Raw genomic sequence first — 21312 nt, forward strand, 5'->3', positions numbered from 1 at the left:
CAAACACCTGCTCCAATTCATCAACAAGATGTAATCCCAAGTACACACATTATAGTTGAAATCCATGTCACATACCTCCCCGTTGAATGTAGGGTTCCTGTCAACAACCCACTTTCTGCAAGACAAACATTTCCATTTCTGAAGAAGATGTAATGCCACCGTTAGTCAACATTTATTCACCTCCTTCATTAGAACTTCTAATCAAATCACCTTTACATAATGTATTCATTACCTGTTAATGCCAGCTCTGCTCCGGTGTCATCCTTCCCCTTTTATTATTTTTTAAATAAATAGCAGAAAGCATCTGCTCCTCACACAGACTACCGAGAAAATTTCCTTGACTTCCTGCTTGTAGGGACCGGGATCAAAGTGCAGTCTGACGGGAGTGACGGATCAAGAGGCTTGGCCCGATTTGTCATTTGAGGTATGGTGAAAGGCAATGTATCTGTGGCTCGTTATGAGTCCAAAGGTTTTGAATGCTTCACAGTATCTCCTCCAGAGTGAGCAAAGGTCTTAAGAGCTCTAGAAAATGCTTTTTTTTTTTTTTTTACAATTATCTAGCTCAAGCGTAATCTATTATGGCTATAAAAATGGCGGGGACGGTAAATATGTTCCGCATTCACACCCAACATCACTGACAAAATACATAAGCATATGCTTGAAGTGGAAAAACACAAACTAGCCAGTTGAAGATGGATAAGAGAACCATTTATTTCACTATCAGCTGACGTGTAAATACTGTACACACCCATGACATATTGACAGAGACAAGCTTTAAAGAAGAAATAGTTTATTCTGTAAATAAAAGTGAATGTCTCTTCTTGGGACCATGAGTTGGGGATTAGAGAAGTCTTCTCTGAAGACTTGACAATTTAGGCTGTAGCTCTGGCCTGAGTGGCCTTGGCCAGAACCTTCAGGTCTGTGATGCACTTGGCGATGCTCTCTTTCTCCTAAAAAGAGAAACAAAACACACAGATGTGAAGCCCTGAAGTGTCACTTGTTTTTGGAGGGAGGGAGGGAGGGAGGGGGGAGGGAGGGGGGAGAGAGAGAGAGAGAGAGAGAGAGAGAGAGAGAGAGAGAGAGAGAGAGATATTTGTACAACACAGTAAGAACAGGGGATACAATTCATTTAGAAAACCCTAATAACATATTCACAATAAAAATAATGTTATCATTGTAATTCTTCTTCTTTAAGAACCCTGTCACCTCATGGATTAAATATAGATTATTTAGAGTTTTCTGTAAGGTACTTCTACTTATGTTGTTAATTATGTTCTTCTAGAGCTAATTAACATTTGCAATACATCTATAATTTTCAATATCTATGTATTTTTTAACATTTACATTTTTTAGAACATTAACATCTCCATATATGGTATGAAACAGTGGCTCTTGTCATTTTATTTGAAGTAATGTGATTGGCTGCAGCTCTTGTTTGATGTAGTAATTTGCTGAAGGCTTCTTGATTTTTCTCACCCTAAAAAGGTGGAACATGATCTAACCACAATCTGATGTGTGACTAGGGTGTGGCTTAAAGAACATTAATATCAGTGCATGTGTCTGACTTAGATTGTAGATTTTGGAGAAGGCCTGAGGGCCAGAATGTCCGCTGAATAAAAACAAAAAGAGAAATGCATATGGAGCCAGAGTGTGTCACCCTTTTCACTACTTTCAAGTCTACTTCCAGTGATCAGCACCTCAATACAACCCTTGGTGTGCGTTACTTTTCTATGTTATCATTCTGATTTTTATCATTTTGTCAGAAAACTATTTTTTGTTTTGTTAGCCCAGTTTATCCTACAGGAGTTTACAAAAAAGTATTGAGGTTTGATATCCAGGTCTTAAAAGAATGAGGTGCCCACACTCTACTAATTCTCCCATACGTTTATTGTGCTGCAACGTTTCGACCCTGCTGGGTCTGAGGAAGACCCAGCAGTTGCAGCACAATGGGAGAATTAGAGTGCGGGCACCCCATTCTTTTAAGTTGTATCCAGCCCCTTTTTCCCTGCACCTCACCAGTGGGGATGTGCACACTACCACTACTGCTCTACTTGATATCCAGGCATGACAATGAAATTGTCGAGCATGAAAACAACATGGCACTTATCTAAATTGTTTATTAAATTAAGCAGAGGATGTAAAATTGCTAACTTAATTTCCCTAAAAACTAATGCAGCAGTATACACTCTTTTCACATACAATAACATCCAAACTAAGAAACATCATCTAGCTTGAGGCATCAGACAGTTTTGACACAAAAAGACCGACCTGCTGAGGAGTGATGCTGCCGATGACACTCTTCTCCACCCAGTTGACCATGTGCTCCTGCTCCATCCGGATGTGGAGATTCTGCAGGGCCACCTGGTAGTCCAAGCGCCTCTTCACCTCATTGGTCACCATGTGTAGCCTCTCTCTGTAGTTGGTCTCCAACAGCATGGCCACATTGTTCTGAGAGGAAAAGAAGAGTCCATGCAGTCCTTGTTAACCACATTCAAAATATTTAGTCTACACTTGTGTTGCTAAAACTGTTGGCATTTAATGTATCTTCCATATTATTTTAGGAAAATAAATAAATTTCTTCACAATGAAGTTCCATATTTTTAATTAGTTGTATATTTTTAAAAAGACTGAAACTATATAAAGAGAAGCAAATGTATCACTGTAATTCATTGAGACAGCTGGCTGGTGTGTCATCACTGTTGACTGTAATGACCTTTATTTATGACTAGGGATGGGCATCATTTAGATTTTAACGATTCTGATTCCAATTCCGATTCTTCCTTTCGATTCCGGTTCTTATCGATTCTCGATTCCGATTCTCTGAGGGGTGGAGTTGAAACGGGTCACATGCTTATTTCACAAATAAGAAGAAAGTTTTATTTTGATTCATAAGTGGGTTGCAGTTTTACAGCTTTTACAATGCAAAATACAGCCACACTAGAGCTCCGCTTACTGTGCTCCATGGCTGCAACACAACAAGTGCCTGGCTGCTACGGAAACCAAAACTTGCGCATAATAAATTTGGAACCCATGATCAGATTTGAAACCAAATCCTCCAAACGATTCCAAACAATTCCAATAAAGAAACAATTCTGATGGAATCGTAATTTTTTAAACGATTCCGATTAGGAATCGGTTCTCGATGCCCAACCCTATTTATGACTCTTATTTTATTTATGGACTCTTATTTTGGAAGATAGTAATTTATTTTTCTCCTAGTATTGCAGCTCCACACATTCATTCAGTAGCCGTTGCAGGTTTCTTTGGCCAATCTATGATGTTGTTGCAATTTCTACTTGTTGCCAGCAGAGGTCGATAAATGTCAGAGATCACATAATGATGCTGGGCAGCTTCCAGCAATCAATATGGATTGTTGTGTAAATATGAAGCACTACATTATGAACAATTAATATATTGGAAAGTCAGTTTTTGCTGCTTACCCTCTTAGCATCGAAGAGCATTGATCTTCCCTCTGCTCTCCACTGTTCCTTCTTCTCATCCTCAATAGCCTGAGCCAGGCTGGCCATGGCGAGGTCCTTCACCTCCTGAGCCTTGGCCACTTTCTCCTACAAACAGACAGAACAGGATCACAGGGGTGCTTGCAACAGTTGTGCACAAAAGAGAGGACCAATGATTTTTGAACAGTGCTTTAACAACAAACACTTTAATCTGAAATCTTAAAGTATCCATTTATTAACCAGAAAAAGAAAAGATGAAAATGCAAATCTGTATGGTTGCCAGCCTACCTCATTCAGTTTGTCAGCAAAAGCTGCAACACTTGGACCAAATTTCTTGACACCATAGATGATGACGGCGCCGATTGAGGCGGCAGCAAAGGTCTCATGGTTGATGACATAGATTTCCTTGGAAAGCATGTAGAGGAGGAGGCCAGTGCCCAGCATGTAGGGTCCTAGTGAGGAAGAGGAAAAGAAAAATGTAGATTTCTTTAATTGTAAATGAAATGGTGTTCATGCAGCAGCTTTTTTTTTATGACAATTTAAAATTCAATGATACAAAGCATTATAGCATTTAAAAACACCAAAAATAACCCATACATATATTCATATGCATTGCACAGTAGGAGTGCACACACAATGTGTTACTGTCAGATTTTATCAAATTATATGTGGGACTAAGTATTCGTATCTTGCATATACTATGACTATTTAAAGTCCCACTGCAATACATCAACCAATGTGTCCCTAAGCAAGATACTTAACCCCTAGTTGCTCCAAAGGCGTGCGACCTCTGACATATGTAGCAATTGTAAGTCGCTTTGGATAAACACGTCAGCTAAATGACATGTAATGTAATGAAAGATTTGAGAGGACTCATTAAATTATCAACGGAATAACTGGTAGAATACTCAACTACTAAAAAAAAAATCGATAACTGCAGCCCTACCCCGAAAGTTGAATCTTGCTTCTGGCTACTGACCTGTCACTCCAGTTTTGGGGTACAGGAGCTGGAAAATCTCCTCTGGGAAGATGCCATGACGGACTTTGCCTCCCTTCTCTGGCAGAGGTGGCACTGGGGCCAGACTCTGGGACGATGTGTGCAGGGAGCGAGACGCCTGGACCAGACTGTGGGAGACAACATTATTAATAACTTATATTTAGGATATAGGCTTTATATTACTTGTTGCTAAAATGTATCATCATGTTAGAAACAAATATAGTAAATAAAACAATTTCTAAAGACGCATACCCAGCTCCAAGGGGACCGCTGCTTTTCAGGCCACTGGCTGCAAATAGAGGAGAATAGATGTAAATTCAGGGCTGCACCTACCTAATGCTTGTGTGTATGAAGGATTTCATTTATGTTTAATCTGTTGATTATAAACCTGTCTTAATTAAAAGTTTACCAATATAACCTTCATGAAGGTTGGATTTATTGCAGGACTGATGTATTAGCGAAGTGGAACTAATAAATTGGCAACGAAGTGTTTATGACAAAAGTCAGTACAATAACAAAAGTCAACAGAAACCCTGTTAATCGTTAGAGGATGAGGCCATTTCAATACCTTATGATAGCATAATAATATTTAATATAAATGCCTGGCAGCAATTACGCTGGCTTCAAATGAACAACTTGAGAAAGCATTAAAATAAAAACCAAACACTTTTGGTTTTGCAATGTGAAGCCAGTGGAGTTTATCCTTACTACAAACGTAAATAGCACAAAACCGACCAATACTTGCTGTCAAAAGGTGACATTTACAGGAGTGTAGAGCTAACGCTAGCTAAAGTAGTTTTGGTTTGCTACCGAAAGCTATCGTCCTCTAACTTAGACGTAATTATGTCTTCTAGAAAAACATGAAATGCAACACTCAACGGTGTCACCAAAAAATGTTGCCATAAAATATATACGCAATAGACTAGCTACAGTTTCGGAGCGTATACCTTGCTTGTAGCTATGCTTGCTACTTAAAGCTAGCATTAGCATGTCTCTCATTCATGTGCGGCCTTCACTTTACCCTTCAGCTTCAAATTAACTTTTATTTCTCCTGCTTGACAGTTTGGTTATGCCAGAGCTGGGTGAGTTTTATTAATTATTAAAAGCGAAATGAATGCATACCTGACACAATAACGAGCCTGGACAACATGTTTGAAGGATGAAGTGTCGAGTTCTTGCTACACAGGGCACCCTTGTCTCGGCCTCTTCGTGCCCTTCTGCAAAGAGCCACAAGGCTGGCGGAAACACGAGATATCCTCCTGAAACATCGCGAGAGTAGAGTAGTTCTAGTTTTGGAAGCAACCACTAGATGGCGCTTTACGCAAAGATATAATTTGTCACTGTCCTGACGTTGAATTGGGATTAATTGAGGTAATGAAGAAGATACTAATGGAGAGCTTTTAAGGTTAAACATGATGCTAAGATCCAGTGTTTTGGGTTAATTAATCTTGAAAATACTCAAGACTTTAATCAAAACTTACACCAAGTAAAATATAGGCTAACATATAGTAATATAGTCAGTTTAATGCAAATAACATATACGGGTACACAGGCATAAACACCACCAGCAAATGATGAAGCTGATGTCATTTACTGCTTCATCAGATCAGAGTATTTAACCCATTTTAATGAAAAATGAAAATTTCCAAGAGGCAACCACACACTCTGCACAGCTCTCTCCCATGTGGTGTGTTTTATCCCAGCCTGTCTGGGTCTGTGTGTAATCTTGGGGCCCACCCGTGTATGGCATCAGTTTGATGCGAGTGGCTGGTGAGATAGAGGAACATATGACGCTGTGGTTCACTTCACTTCCTGTAAAAAATATGCTCAACAGAAACAGCTACATGTGAAAGACAAAAACCCCGCACACTATTGAGAAGAGTGAGAAAATGGATGACTTCACCTCATGAAGACTTTTTCCTACTGAACGAGATGGCGTTGTAGGTAAGATCTATCATGGATTTCTGCTTATTAAGCAACATTTTGTCTTTGCATTATCTTCCCTCCACAGCCTCAATCAACACTTGCCAGGGCCTATAGTCTGTCTTTGACAACTCTGATACTCAGTGTTAAAGGAGCTTTCTGACAAAATGCAACAAAAATACAACCACTGCAACTTCTACATTGCATGTACAATTACTACTACTAAAAGTACTACTATATAAGCTGCTACTACTACTGCTGATTCTATTACAACTGATCCACATGGTTCACAAAGAAAATGCATTTCTGTGCGATCACAGAGCATCCTAAATTTAAAATATACTGTTAAGGCTTTGCATTTTGCTTTATTTTATTATACATTATTTTCCTTTGTTTAGGTAAAAGTCTCTAGACATTAAACTATCAGGAGAAGTGTTTGAGAAATACAAATTTATACCACCCATGTTTTAGGGCATATTTCAAACATAGTGTTTTCTATGAAAATGAAAAAATAAAACTGAACTGTTATATACAGATATATGTTTTAAATATACAGTCTATATCTGCACCTGCTTCACTTCATATTTTTCAGCTAACTATAACATTTCATACACATCAATAAATTGTGTTTATTTTCCAAATCAATTGATTACATACTATATATTTCATCATTAGAAATAGTTATAATCAATCTCCTGATACATTTTCGCTGTAGGCTCGAGGCACGGTAACAGCCAGAGGAGCTGCCATGGACACCCTGGCAATCACTGGAATACAGCGCTCCCCAGTGAAACACTTTGACCAATTAGTGGACATCAGAGCAGAAAAACATGAACACCTGCGAGGACGTAACAACGTGACATCATGTCGCAGCCCTACGAGAGAGTTTGACACAAGACTGATAAAAAATGAACTGAAGGAAAAGAGGCATCTTGAGTTTCTGAGGAGGAGATCAGTGAGCCCAGAGCCGTGTGGTTGTAATACTACAAACTATTCTTCCAGGAGAAAACCTTCACCAAAGACATTTTCAATGAAACATCACAGTTCAATCAGCAAGTCAGAGGCATTGCATACAAATATTCAAAATACTCCCACAGCTAACGGGAGGCATCCAATGATGATTTTAACACCAAATAGCAGCATAAGTGAAGGTCCAAGCACCAGCAACTGGGTAAATATACTTTGGCGTTAGTATTATTGTATTTTTCATCTTTCCAGGTCCACAGGGAATAACAACTGCATCTTCTTCTCGCTCCTCATTTCCTCAGGCTTCATTATGGTCAGAACAGGCAACACTGATGAGACAAGAGAAAGGCCATGCAAGAAAGCAAGCATCTACCTCCACACACGCGATGAAGGAATCAAACCAGCACAGGATGAAAAGCTCAGATAAAAGAGAGAATAGTATGAATGGTAAATAACTTGCCTAGTTGCATAACATTTTGACCAGAGACTGTCAAATTATTTTTCATACTTATAATGCTGTTTTTTGTTTTTGTTTTTTTACTTTTTTCTCAAAGCTCAAAAGTCAAGCATCAAAACATTCATCCAAAAAGAAAAGATTCACCAGAAACTCTCCATTCAAACTGAAAATATTCTACAAAAAAAGATACTGCAAGAGACCAGTGTGCAAACAGAGTGAGCTAAATTTAAATCTCAGATTTGATGTCAGATGCAGCTGTGATCAGTGTTTTATATTTCTATAATGAGATATTTTCTTCTGTGCAGGTCTGGTCTTGTCACTGTCAAGGAGTCAGTAAGTTTCAAACTGTTGCTTTATTCACTGGGGTTTTAAATCTAAATTGCATATTAGAAAAAAATATAAGATTTAATGAAATGTAACTGTTTTTAATGTACATTTTCTCTCACATAATAGGATCTTCAGAAGTTAACTGACTACTTGCAGGTAAACTATTATTTCCTTAAGTAATCCTGCTGTTGGTGTGTTCTTTAAGTCACTTTGACAGATTAAATAACATTCTTCTTATAATAAATGAGAACTTAAATTCATCTATATAACTTACCCTTTCTCTGTTAAACACACTGATACAGCCTCATTTGTTCTGGTATGACCTGTAGCTTTTGCTGACTTATGGTGGCTAATGTTAGCGAACTGACATTACTGAAATAAGTTTGTGACTTTTCCTTTCTTGTGCTTCTGTAACACTACATTTTATCATTTACTATCATCCAATACTTGTCACTTGTGGCTACAGTGGCTGTTAATAAGCAACAGATAGTTTGTTTGAAGCTACTATATGGCCTGGAAGGTTAGCTAATGGTGGCTAATGCTAGCTTGATTTAACTTACAGTAACTGAAATAGGTTTGACTGAATGACTCTTCTGTAGTTTGTTTATATCTCCTGTAGCTACAGTAAACACCATACTGTGTGACATTAATTGCCTGCCTTTCAATGTTTTAGGACAAAAATAGAAAAATATTAGTTTTATTTTTACGGACTAGCCTACATGAGATAACTGATGTGGTGACCATAATTTAAATATAAGGTTAAAACCTGAAGAGAAGATGCTGGCTTAGTATTTGCATGTTGTTGTAGCTCTCTCTCATCTGCTGTGTTTTCTGCCAGGAGGCCCTGTGGAGAGAGGAGGCCGTGAAGAAGAAGCTGGCAGCTCTCCAGGAGAGCACGTCAAACCTCATGAACTCCTCCAACAAAATATGGATGGTAAGACTCTCCATCAGTATGCACACAGGCTATCATTGAGCACACCGCCAGTGTTTCACAGTTACAGTCTCCAAATACCAAACACATATCTCTTGTTTATAAGGGCATGTTATTTCTTTGGTTCCCTGGTTGATATTACACTGAAAATGTCTTTGTCACAGTTGTGTGCACAGCAGTGTATTGGCAGCTGCTACCTCAGGAAGGCCTGTGCTGTCTGTGGTTTGGAGCTTCCTGCTTCCGCTCTAGCCTATACTGCATAGGACGAGTGCAAGCTGTCATACTTCTACAGGAAGGGCGTAACAGTCAGCAGATATTATAGGTTCTATGCATCCTCATTAGCTCTCTTTTGGCTACTCTGGCTGTAATGAATGGAGGGGAAATATTGGTGTTTCCCTTTTTGTTTTGTTGATTTTTTTAAATTTAAATAGTTTAAATAATTTATGCTTTTTCTTTCTCACTCAGGTATGTCATTCTCAGGCAACTTGTTATCTTATATATTTTTTCACACTACATAGCAGTGTGGTGCTGCAGAACGCGCAGACATTGTGATCTTTCTTCAGGCTCACTTATGCTGCAAGTTTCCATTGTGCACCAGTGAGCACAGACAGTGAAAGAACATGCTGTCACAGATTCTGGTAGATGAACCATTCATTTTCCATCTGCAGGTTACAGCATGACAGCCAGTCATTTCCTTTCTAACCCACACAGGCTCGTTGCAGTGAAGACCTGCTGAGAAACAAGATCAAGGCTCTGGAGGCGCAGCTGCAAGTCTGCCTGCAGGTAAGAAAAGCAGCTGGTGGTAAAGTGTTTTTAATGTTTTTCTTTTAAATATTATTTCTATGAAACAACCCGGACATTTTGTCAAACAGCCAACTTGCTTTACATTTTCACTCTGTCATGCAGCGATGGTGCAGTGTGTCTCCTTTGTGGTTTTGATTTGCTTCCCACCCGGTAGGTGTCTGTAGGTTTAACTCAGCAGTGTTGTGTCCTTATAGAAGTTTCCCAAGGATGGAGTGAAGAAGCTTGTGATACAGATGGAGAAGCAGAAACTGGTGTATGAGGAGAGGGTCCTGGCCGCCCTGCAGAAGGTCACACAGGAGAAAACTGAAGCGCTCAGCAAAGCTGCGACAATGCAGGTCAAATATAGCTTTTAACTAACTTTTGACTATGCTGAAAGACACATTGATGTCACTAACTTATTTCAGTTTTCTGGTGATAAATGTGTTCTGTTGACATATTGCAGCTGGATTTCTAAGGTACTTTATATTTTTTTTGCCAGCAGGAAGCGCTAATTACAGCAAAGGCAGAGGCACAGAGGTGGCAGAGCCTTTGTGAGCAGATGAAGCTGAGCTCTGGACAGCTTAGGGAGAACCAACACCTCAGTAATGACCAGCTGCAACAGCTGCACAGCCACGTGGAGGTACAGTATAGACAGTTGGACCACGTGGATGGCCAGAAGATTCAATGTAAATGGTTGTGAAAAACATTTGTGTCCTGTGCAGCTGTCCAGAGGCAGAGAGGCCGAGCTGAGGGAGGAGGTGGTTTCATTGAGGCAAGAGAAGAAGGAGCTACAGTACAACATTTGTGTTCTGGAAGAGGACAACCAGAGTTTAAGAGAGGAAATCCAGAATCTCAGAGGCAAGACACTTAGACCTCAGAGTCATGTTGTTATTATCTTTGTAACATTTCAAATACAACATGGATCCTTTATTTAAACTGCTTTCTGTTTCCTAGATTGCAGCAATGAGAGCCAGGACTTAATGATGCAGGGGCGTCTGACATCAGAGGAAGCAGAGCCGCAACTGACGGCAAGAAGGGACTCTCAGGTGGAGGAGCAGCTCCGTCACACTCAGGAGAAACTCCAACTCAAAGAGAGAGAGGTAAAGTAGAAATATCACAGTGTACTGCAGCACATTCACAAGCTTTGTGTTTTGTTTGCTTTCAAACTGCAACACTGGTGACAATTACAGTTAAGTCTTTCACATAAAGCTAAGCTTCACTAATGTGTTAAAACTATTAAAAATGATTTATGGTTTTCAGCTTACACACTCATGCTGCTAAATAGAGACTATTGGTAGACTAGGTCACATTCAAGTCACAGGTTAAAGCCCAACATGTTAATTTTATAAACACTTGTAGGCCAGGCCGTAGGTTAACTCTGGGTCTTCAGAGTTGAAGGAGACTGAGCAGCTGTATGATACGTAACAAAATGCTTGGGCCAGTGTGTCTGTCTCCCAAGGTCCCCGGAATTAGATAATGCCACACACACACACACACACACACACACACACACACACACACACACACACACACACACACACACACACACACACACACACACACACACACACACACACATACATCTTGGGTTCATGATTTAGGTAAGCATATGTGTTTACAGCACCAGTAATATCTTTGTTTGCACCGAAGGTTAGAGGAAGCTTGTATTTGTTAAACAGCTAAAATGAACACCTCCAGCATGAGATACACATTGAAAGGGCAGAAATCCTCAGAGTTGGGATGGCACTCCATGACGCTACCCTGTGGTTAAATTGTACTGCTTAATCCTACTTCTCTTCAATCGAGATACATTAAATGCTTCTACATAAATCATTAAAGTCTCCAGAAACTTCTTCAAGTCAAGAATTTTAGCTCTTGGGTACCTGGGTAGCTCACCTGGTAGAGCAGGTGCCCATATATAGAGGTTTACTCCTTGACTGCTGTCATTCCTCCCTCTCTCCCTTTTCATGTCTTCAGAAGTCCTATACAAATAAAGGCCTAAAATACCCCAAAAATAATAATAAAAAAAACATTTCATATTATATATATTCCCTATTTCATGGAAAACATTTTAGAGATAAAGGTACATTTTGCCATCTCTGGCTTTACACACATATCTAAAAATCACCTGCATTGTGTGTGTGTGTGTGTGTGTGTGTGTGTGTGTGTGTGTGTGTGTGTGTGTGTGTGTGTGTGTGTGTGTGTGCGTGCGTGCGTGCGTGCGTGCGTGCGTGCGCGCACACAGTGCAAGGAGCTGCAGACGGAGCTGCATGCCATGGAGCAGGAGTGTCAGTCCAGCCAGGCCCGGCTGTCGCAGTGCAGGGACGAGCTCCGGCAACTCAGCCACCGCCGCAAGAGACCGGTGAGCTGTGTGTGTGTGTGTGTGTGTGTGTGTGTGTCCTTGCTAAACACAATGCTCTGATTTGCCCTTACATTGTCATTGTCACATTTTCTATACCAATTTATTTTGCTTCAGTTTTGCTGCAGTGACCAAATCAGCTACGACACAACATCAGCAACAATGACTATGATTACCTGCTTATATGTACAGTACTATATATAACTTTGACATTTCCTCCCTCTTTATTTAGACGCAGTGTGGCTCCTGGTGGAAGATGTGTGTGTTCTTCCTTCTTCTCCTTGCTGTGGCAGGGGTTGCCATGTTGTGGCTGTGGCATCCTCCTTTCAGGGAGCAAGTTGAAGACCTGTACTCAGACATAGAAACACGCATTGAAGACTATCTCATGGACATGGCCTCTCCTCAACACTCAGGCTGTTTTAGACCGATATGATAATGTCACTGCTCAGGAACATAATTTTTGTTGTTTTGTAGCTTTTCTAGGATGTAGTTTGTTGATATTTTTGTATTTCATTCAGTTTTAGACTTGGAACTCAAAGTGTGTGTGAAAATGTTGTGTTGACATGTGTAGGATGTTTGCAGAAAGTTCAAATACAAGTGAACACTTCCAGAAACAATCATGTTTTACATGATAAGATATAAAGAAATAGTGATTATAAAAAAATGGTACTGTTTGTGTAGTTTCCTTGAAAAAGATTTCTAATGTTGGTGAGTTGAAATCAAATAAAGTGTCATTAGTTAGAGTCTGGAGTTAATGGTGCATTAAGTTTAATGGAAGATACGTGAGATCTCCATAGTGAAGACATTGTAAAGAAGGGACTTCACTTAAGTTGGTCAGAGTGGAGAGCTTCTTTGTTTTATCCTTGTGCATCTTAAACAAATCATCATCCACCGACCAACATTTACTCCCCTCTGGATAAGATCTCATCCTACTTGTACCACTGGACTCAGCCATACTTACCTAAAGTCTGTATGACTCCTACACTGTCTTAAAAATTCCTAACTTTTCCATATCAATATATTGTAATTTATAAAAGTAAAAAGGTGTTCAAGAGAAACTAACTGCCTGAGCCACAGACTGTTGTTTTTAGGAGACCTGCTTCAACTACTTTCTATACTGTAAGTAAACAAGCAATAATTGACATTTGTGTAGTCACAAGTATTGGAAGACGAATTTAGATCCTTTACTTGAGTAAAAGTAGCAATACTACTACTACACTGACAATACACAATTAAAAGTAAAGATTCTGCATTTCAAAACGTACCTAAGTAACAAGTATTATCAGTAAAGTTACAAATACTATATATATACTACTACTATATAAAAATATAAAATTGTACATAAATACAGTATTTGAATAAATGTATTTCATCACATTTCACCAGTGCATAAAATGTTTGTTATTGCATATAAACAAGATAAGCTTTTGTCAAGTGTATCAATACTGACTTATAGTTTAATCATTTGCAATATATTTCATGAGCAGAGCTACTATAGAAGATTTAAGGACCCCCTTGAAAATGAGATGATTCATCTTAAGGGGTTATCCTACTAATAAATACTACATTTGTCTTTATTTCATCTGTTTTTATTGAATTTTAAATTATAACAGCAACAATACCAAAAATAAGACAGATATACAATTAAATTAAAATGAAATTATTTAAGCCTTTTTTTATATGGCATATCTTTTATTTTGCTTTCACTTGGCCATATTACTCCTACACTAGATCATGAAGTACATGATAGGAAGAAACATTTTTTTTTGTCTACAAACAAAATACAGAGCAAAAATGGTTTAGTAGTCTAGGTATAAATACAAATGATTGTCATTGCAAATATCAGAGGGAGAACCATCCCCATCATAGTTAAGACTGTGCCAGTGTTCAGCATTAATTGTGTCAGTGATGTGATGGCACTGTATGGTAACTACCAGCTGCTCATGTCAATGCTAAAATGACAGAATAATAAGTTTCTACACAAATGTTCATGAACTGACAGACGACACCGTCTATTGTCCGATTACACTCAAACTCAAAGACAAAACACACCATTGTTCATTGTATTCAGTGGTTTTAACTGTTCCAGATAAAGCTCCATTCTCAACAGCCACTGACGCAGCACATCTACCACACAGATCTCTCGCCCACGTTTACCTGCATGTTCCCCCAAATACACCACAGGTCATTGAAGAGATGGATCTTTGCTGGACTGAGGTCAATCTCCTGGTGAAACTGCCACTGAAGGTAAGAGGCTGCAAAGTGTGTGCAGATGAGCGAAGAGAGTTTTTGCAAAATATTTCACAATATGACTAAGAGGATCTTGCCAAACAGAGTTTGTTTTACATACAGAGTGACAACCCTCTGCAAGATGAGGACTGCAGTTCTGCTGTTTGTTGTGGGGTTGTGTGTGTTGAACGTCACATCTTCCCTGAAAATCTGCGCTTTCAATGTCCAGAGCTTTGGTGAATCAAAGGCAAACAACAAGAAGGTCATGGGAATTCTCCTGAAGGTATTTTGCTGTGCCGTGCATAACAATTAAAGCAACATCCACACAAAACTAGACAACTGATTGATCTTTTCTTTTTCCTTTCTTTTGCTTCCAAGATTCTTTCTCGGTGTGACTTGTGTCTCATTCAGGAGGTCCGAGACTCCAAAGGAGCAGCAATACAAGCTTTGGTTAAGGATCTTAATGGGTACAAGCTTTATTTGGTTCAAAAAACTGCTAATTTAATAAAAAATCAGGTAAGGCCTCTGTAACACCTTCAACTTTAAACTTACCTCATTGATGTTGTTGTCAGCAGATTTGACAAATCCAACTCATACTCCTATGTGGAGAGTGAAAGGCTGGGGAGGAAGACCTACAAGGAGCAGTACGTCTACATTTACAGGTAACCCCTATGAAACACAAACCGATGCTGTTGATGGTCAGTTTAACGTGACATCCTTAATGTTGTCTTTTTCCTCTCTCATCTTCTCCAGGAACAATGTGCTGACAGTCAAAGAGCATTATCAGTATCCTAAACTAGAAGGAGAAGGGACAAATGAAACAGATGTTTTCTCCAGAGAGCCTTTCATTGTTCGCTTTCACTCCCCTACGACACGTACGATAAAAACAAAGGCATCTTAAGAATGATACAGGAAAAGAAATTGCACATTAGTACACACCAGTTTCACAAAGATAGACTTTCTTTTCCTGGTTTCCGGGTTTTTAATCATTCTCTGTCACTACTGATTATCCGAGGAAAAAGCTAGATCACGCAGAATGACAAATGCAACAGAGTGCAGGCAGCCAGAAAACAAGCTGGGTTCTTGGGTGATTGAGGTAACAATAACAGTTGAAATAACTGATTTACTGGATTTGGAGGAACAAAAGAGAGGCCTGCACTTGCGCAGACATTGGAAACCTGGATAATATCATAATTGTGTACAGGGATATTAATAATCAGGTTTCTCTGTGTTCCATGTGAACACAGTATCCCGAATAAGATCAAAACCAGGAAAAGACTGAAGTCTGCGTGTGAACACTTATTGAAAATGTGTAATAATGTTTTTTTGTTTTTTTGCAGTGGTGAAGGATATTGTCCTGATTGGGCAGCACACTTGTCCCAGAAATGCGATGAAGGAGATTAACGAACTGTATTCTGTCTTCAAAGGAATTTACAAGAAGTGGAAGACTGATGTAGGTTAAACCGCATCATCATCATCCTCATTTTTAAACTTGTTTTGGTCATTTTTGTATCTATGTATATCTTGGTCAGAGTTCCTCAGCTATTGGTTTCTCTCTTTCACGTAGCCTATGATGAGATTCATGAGTATAACTTCAATCTGTTGAACTTTCCTTTTTGCTTCCTTTCATTCATCCAGAATGTAATAATTTTAGGGGACCTCAACGCCGGCTGCAGCTATGTCACCATCAAGGGCTGGAGAGCTGTGCGCTTGAGGAGCGACCCCAAATTTCGCTGGCTAATTGGAGATGAGCAAGACACTACTGTCCGTGAGAAGACGCACTGTGCCTATGACAGGTCTGTGACTGCTAAATACTTAGAAGTCATAGAAGTAGTACTCAACAATTACTTTGCATGTATACTCTCTATAATTATATGATTATTATAAAGGCGTTCTGCTGCAGGGTAATGCCTTACAATATGTTTTTTTTTTTTACATTTTCAAACAGGATCATTGTCCATGGACGTGAGATTATTTCCAGTATAGTGCCGGGTTCAGCTCAACCGTTCAACTTTAAAGAGAATTTTCATTTAACAGAGGAGGAGGTAAACATGTTAAAACTATACCTTTTTTTAGTTCAGTTTTATATATATTTATAATTAACATTAATCCTGTTCTTCTTCATTTTTAGGCTCTTGAGGTGAGTGATCATTTTCCTGTTGAAGTTGACCTAAAGCCCAATCACCGCTACCTCCTACGCAGCGAGCTGTAGGACAACCATCAACAATCCCGGATGTCTTGATTTTAACTGTACTTTTACTGGATTTTAGTTGTCAAAATAAAATCAAAATTCCCAACAGAATATTCACTGATAACAATTGTTCTTTTATAATGCATCTAACTCATCAAAGTGGCACTGCACTCATCTCAGTTATATAAGACACCAACAAACATGAGCTGTTTCAGCATGAAGGAACTGCATGTTCGGCTGCTGGAGTTTATATTGTGCATCGGAAAACCAAAACCACATCAAAGCTGACATCATTTCATGAAATCATGAAGGTGAGTTCCTGCAGCAACAGAAAACACAAAACATTACTTTTGGGATTTCACTTTTCAGAGAGACTTTTTTTTTTTTTTTTTACACGTTATTATCTTCAGTTTTATGGTAAGACTTACATAATGTTGACATTTGTAGTTATATATTTAACCAAATATATTAGTTTTGATGTGTAATTTATGCACCGTCTGTTTGACAGGAAGCCACTTGCAGCAACAACAGATGAGAGTTACTTTGCGCTCTCTTCCTTTCTGAGAAGAGATTATCTGTGGCAATGCAGCAATGTTTGTCTTGATATAACTTCTGGTATATAAACTACTGTTTTCCCTCTTTGTAAAGATGGAACAAAGTTTTGCAGATCTACTCAGTGATGCTTTTTCAGGTAAGAAATATGTCTTGTTGTATTTATTACTTTTTTCTTTCTTTTACTATTTACTAGTAGTATTTAATTTTCAACTGATGGTGTTGTTACAGAAACACCTGTTCTATCATTCCCTGATGGAGATTTGGACTTTGAGAATTTAAATTTTGATGAAAAATGTGAGGAAGACAAAACAGACATCTCTCACGAAAACTTACTTACAAAGGAAGACGAAGCTCTGCAACAGGAAGCAACTGGTCCAACTGCAGTTTTGTCTGGCATGAAAACTAACGATATAAACATGGCTGAAAATGTTGATGAAAAGCAATGTGATGATAAAAGCGACGAGGAGAATTTTGAAGGTGCAGGGTTGATGAGCATGGCCAAAACACCAGTGGAGGATTACACAAGCTCAGAGTCTGAACAGGAAGGCTCTGTCTCTGGAGAAGATGAAGAGGATGAGGAAGAGGATATGGGAACAGGAGAAAAACCAGGGGATTTGCTGAGGTTGGGTCACTGCAGTGACGAGTTTTGCAAGGGTAATAAAGAGGACAGGGTCTTTGCTGAGGGACCACCTCTGGCCCCGCAGGGTGCTGAAAACCCTCAAGTTAGAAATGAGGAGCAAGGTGAGGGTGAGAGTGATGAGGAGGAGTCCTATTTTGAGAGAGTCCCTAAATGTGGCAGTGAGATGACGATAATAGGTGACGGGATTGAAGAGGATAAGCAAGAGAGGGAAGAAGAAAATAAGGAAGAGGACGAGTGTGAGGGCATGAAAATCGAACACGAAGAAAATGTTCTCGCTCTGTGCTTTGAGCAGAAGCTTGAAAGTCCTTGCAGAGATGGCCCGGGGAAAGCCAGTTTGGAGTTTCCAGAAATATCAGTGCAAAATCTGCAGGATCATATTGCTGAAGTTGATAGTGAGGATTATGGAGAGAGAATGAAGGATTTCTCAGGGGACGAGCACCAAGACGCAGGTGAGAGCTTTGCAGATTATCCCTCAGACTTGTCTTCTTTTGAATATGTAGAAGATGGAGCAAAAAATCAAGAGAGCAATCACCAGTTGAATGCCTTTGGCCTTGCATTCGAAAGCGGTTCAATTGCAAAGCAGAACACCTGCCTGGAAAGAGCTGTGACACATGCAACAGGGATGGGAAAAGCTGAGGACACTGATGAGGAGGGAGACGGGTATCTGTACAGCAGAGATTTAGAGGGGGATGCTGATGAGTTCAGGAGCTTGGATGTGGCAGCTGGAGAAAAAGAGATTGTGGAGAACGTATCGAGCGATGCAGCTGCAACAGGGGTTGATGATGGAGGTGAGACAGGTGAGAGTGATTCCTACATCTCCAGTGATGATGAGGACCAAGAAAAGAGGAGCAATGAGGAAATCATTGATAGTATACAAGATCTTGAAAGCAACAAGCAACGGGTGGAAACTCGCGGCGGGAGCAGTGCAGCGTTTCCTGACGAGGATGACGACAACAGAGTGAATCCAGCCGATTTCAACATAAATTGGAATCTAGACGTGTTGACAACTGATACCCTTTGGTCTGAAGACCTGTTAACCACAGAGGACACAGACAAAGCGGAAACATCGCCTTCAGATGTGACTCAGCGTCCTCCAGAAGACGTCAACAGCTACACAACAACAACAAGCCCCTCTAACCAGGGATCCCTGGATGATAGTTTCTTCTTCAACAATGAACCCGAAGCCTCTAGGCTCTACGAACTGGGACAGTTGGGAGACGACGAGTATGAAGAGGAGAGAAACTGGGAACAAGAGCAAGAGAGAATCAAGGCTTTCTATGAGTTTTATGATGACAGCGACGGAGAGAATGAAAAAGAAGGTAAGTGAAGATGATGAATGGCATAATCTTTGTATGGAATAACATTTTCAAACAACTCGTCAGTTTCCATTTGTGCATTTTGATAGGGAGGCAGATAAAAGTTCAGTTTTGTGCAGATCCATTGTCTCAAGTCATTCACTACGAAACTGACAGGTGAGCAGACTTTCTAGTATGTATTCAACTTTTTTTTCCCTCTTCAACTACAAATTTAGACAGATTTAAACGACAGATAACAGACAACTGCATCTGCTTCCTCGTTTCTCAGCAGTGACAGAGACTCAGTCAGCAGCTCAACAGAAGGGGAGGAGGACCCGAGCTCTGCAGAAACATCTGAGGTTTGCATGTGGACACATATGAGCACACATGAAAACACATACCCTAGGTTTTTTTAACTGCAATGTCTTTCTCCAGAAATGGAGGGAGCCTGACAACACCACGCAACTGACACTGGCTTGTGATCCCCCGAACACTCAGCTACCAGAGAACGTGCCTGATATCAGCAACACACACATTTGTACCAAGGAACACAAAGTGCTTTACTCACTAGCATTTACTGAACATTCACTTTGTTCATTTGTTACTGAATTGTTTGGTTACTTTTATCTCTCTGTCCTGTCCTTTGTTCCCACAGTGTTTCAACATGCTGAAGCTGACACTGAAGATGGGTCTAGTGATACTGATGGGACTGCTGATGTTCTGGTTTGCCACAGACCAAGCGGGCTGGCTCAGCCATGTGTCGTTCTTTTAGGTCAAAACCTAATTTTGGTCCTTAAAACTTGTTCACATGCTTACGGGTGATAAAAGAAAAATCCAAAATGACATTATTGTCTTGTAAAAATGCGATGTAAAGTGCTAAACATTCATACTTGTGTTCTGTTGTCTGTAACATGCAATGTTGTGCTTAATAAAGAGGGTAAAAATCTGGCTTGTTTGTATTTCTTAAAATCAATCACAACCAGCTGTTGAGCCATGATACTTTGCAGATAAAAGTTTTTACAAACACAATCAAACCCTTTAAAATATACAATACATTGTTACAGATTAAACTATGCAACAGTATGTAAAGTGGTTGAAGTTAGTTGTTGTTTGCGTTATGTTAATGCCATAGACAGTATATAAGGTTAATGCTTCAGTAGTAATAATCCAAACAATACAGTAGAGGCCAAAAGTTTGAACACACCTTCTCATTCAATGCGTTTCGTTATTTTCATGACTATTTACATTGTAGATTCTCACTGAAGGCATCAAAACTATGAATGAACACATATGGAATTATGTACTTAACAAAAAAGTGTGAAATAACTGAAAACATGTCTTATATTTTAGATTCTTCAAAGTAGCCACCCTTTGCTTTTTTTGATAACTCTGCAAACCCTTAGTGTTCTCTCAATGAGCTTCATGAGGTAGTCACCTGAAATGGTTTTCACTTCACAGGTGTGCCTTGTCAGGGTTAATTAGTGGAATTTTTTCCCTTATTAATAAAAAAGCAAAGGGTGGCTACTTTGAAGAATCTGAAATATAAGACATGTTTTCAGTTATTTCACACTTTTTTGTTAAGTACATAATTCCATATGTGTTCATTCATAGTGTTGATGCCTTCAGTGAGAATCTACAATGTAAATAGTCATGAAAATAAAAAACGCATTGAATGAGAAAGTGTGTCCAAACTTTTGGCCTGTACTGTATATGACACAGACACTGAAAAGGGCCATTCGGCTTAATGAGTTTTTTTTATTTTTGATATGTTATGAAGGGTTACATTTACATTTTGGTGTCACTACTTTTACTTAAGTAGGCTAAAGGGTCAGAATACTTCTTCCGCCACTGAGTAATATGACAAATAGATAACAGTCTGAGTGTTACATTAATATGAGTATTAGCTTTACTATCAAGGGGGTAAGCTTCGCTTCAGAACTCGAGCCATCATGGCGCCATTTTGTTGCTAACTGGCCATCACCTCCTGTTAGCATTCCGCTGACCGCCATTTTTTTTTTACGTCACTTGACTGCAAATAACTTTACATCTGAAGCGTTTAAAGACTCTATTTGTCCGTTGTTTAGTTCCAAAGAAACACGACAATGTATAAAAGGCTCCATTACCTTGTACCTCACGTTATGGCTCCGTAGCAGACGTTTTTGTAAAAATAGGCTAACGATTGTGTCATAACCAAGTGACTT

At 39.4% G+C, this 21312-nt stretch overlaps 4 protein-coding genes across 8 annotated transcripts; 3 read left to right on the forward strand and 1 right to left on the reverse strand.

The window, feature by feature from the left end:
* Nucleotides 1-686: 686 nt before the first annotated feature.
* Nucleotides 687-9091, reverse strand: atp5pb (ATP synthase peripheral stalk-membrane subunit b). Its single transcript, XM_028583412.1, has 8 exons — nucleotides 8895-9091; nucleotides 5578-5714; nucleotides 4708-4744; nucleotides 4438-4583; nucleotides 3747-3910; nucleotides 3441-3566; nucleotides 2269-2448; nucleotides 687-950 (listed from the first exon to the last, which is right to left on the reverse strand). Exons 1-8 carry the CDS (start codon nucleotides 9074-9076, stop codon nucleotides 873-875), a joined length of 1050 nt encoding a protein of 349 aa, XP_028439213.1. The 5' UTR covers nucleotides 9077-9091; the 3' UTR covers nucleotides 687-872.
* Nucleotides 9069-13263, forward strand: traf3ip3 (TRAF3 interacting protein 3). Of its 2 annotated transcripts, XM_028583414.1 has the most exons (8): nucleotides 9069-9524; nucleotides 9771-9842; nucleotides 10058-10198; nucleotides 10345-10482; nucleotides 10565-10700; nucleotides 10797-10942; nucleotides 12088-12204; nucleotides 12434-13263. In XM_028583414.1, exons 3-8 carry the CDS (start codon nucleotides 10097-10099, stop codon nucleotides 12632-12634), a joined length of 840 nt encoding a protein of 279 aa, XP_028439215.1. In that variant the 5' UTR covers nucleotides 9069-9524; nucleotides 9771-9842; nucleotides 10058-10096; the 3' UTR covers nucleotides 12635-13263. The 2 variants fall into 2 exon arrangements, with proteins under 2 accessions (XP_028439215.1, XP_028439214.1); XM_028583413.1 differs by lacking the exon at nucleotides 9069-9524 and having other exon boundaries at nucleotides 9549-9842.
* A 1309-nt stretch (nucleotides 13264-14572) lies between these two features.
* dnase1l1l (deoxyribonuclease I-like 1-like) lies at nucleotides 14573-16642 on the forward strand. The gene is made up of 8 exons (XM_028584007.1): nucleotides 14573-14713; nucleotides 14809-14897; nucleotides 15006-15092; nucleotides 15184-15305; nucleotides 15771-15883; nucleotides 16069-16226; nucleotides 16379-16475; nucleotides 16562-16642. The coding sequence occupies exons 1-8, from the start codon at nucleotides 14573-14575 to the stop codon at nucleotides 16640-16642; spliced, it is 888 nt and encodes a 295-aa protein (XP_028439808.1).
* Nucleotides 16643-16915: 273 nt separating this feature from the next.
* Nucleotides 16916-20059, forward strand: si:dkey-183p4.10 (neurofilament medium polypeptide). 4 transcript variants are annotated; one of them, XM_028584011.1, is made up of 7 exons: nucleotides 16916-17038; nucleotides 17270-17312; nucleotides 17405-19135; nucleotides 19222-19288; nucleotides 19401-19470; nucleotides 19547-19666; nucleotides 19767-20059. In XM_028584011.1, exons 1-7 carry the CDS (start codon nucleotides 17036-17038, stop codon nucleotides 19881-19883), a joined length of 2151 nt encoding a protein of 716 aa, XP_028439812.1. In that variant the 5' UTR covers nucleotides 16916-17035; the 3' UTR covers nucleotides 19884-20059. The 4 variants fall into 4 exon arrangements, with proteins under 4 accessions (XP_028439812.1, XP_028439810.1, XP_028439809.1 ...); XM_028584009.1 differs by having other exon boundaries at nucleotides 17130-17312; nucleotides 19547-20059; XM_028584008.1 differs by having other exon boundaries at nucleotides 19547-20059.
* Nucleotides 20060-21312: the final 1253 nt, after the last annotated feature.

The sequence above is a fragment of the Perca flavescens genome, chromosome 7 (assembly GCF_004354835.1).
Source record: "Perca flavescens isolate YP-PL-M2 chromosome 7, PFLA_1.0, whole genome shotgun sequence".
NCBI lineage: Eukaryota > Metazoa > Chordata > Actinopteri > Perciformes > Percidae > Perca > Perca flavescens.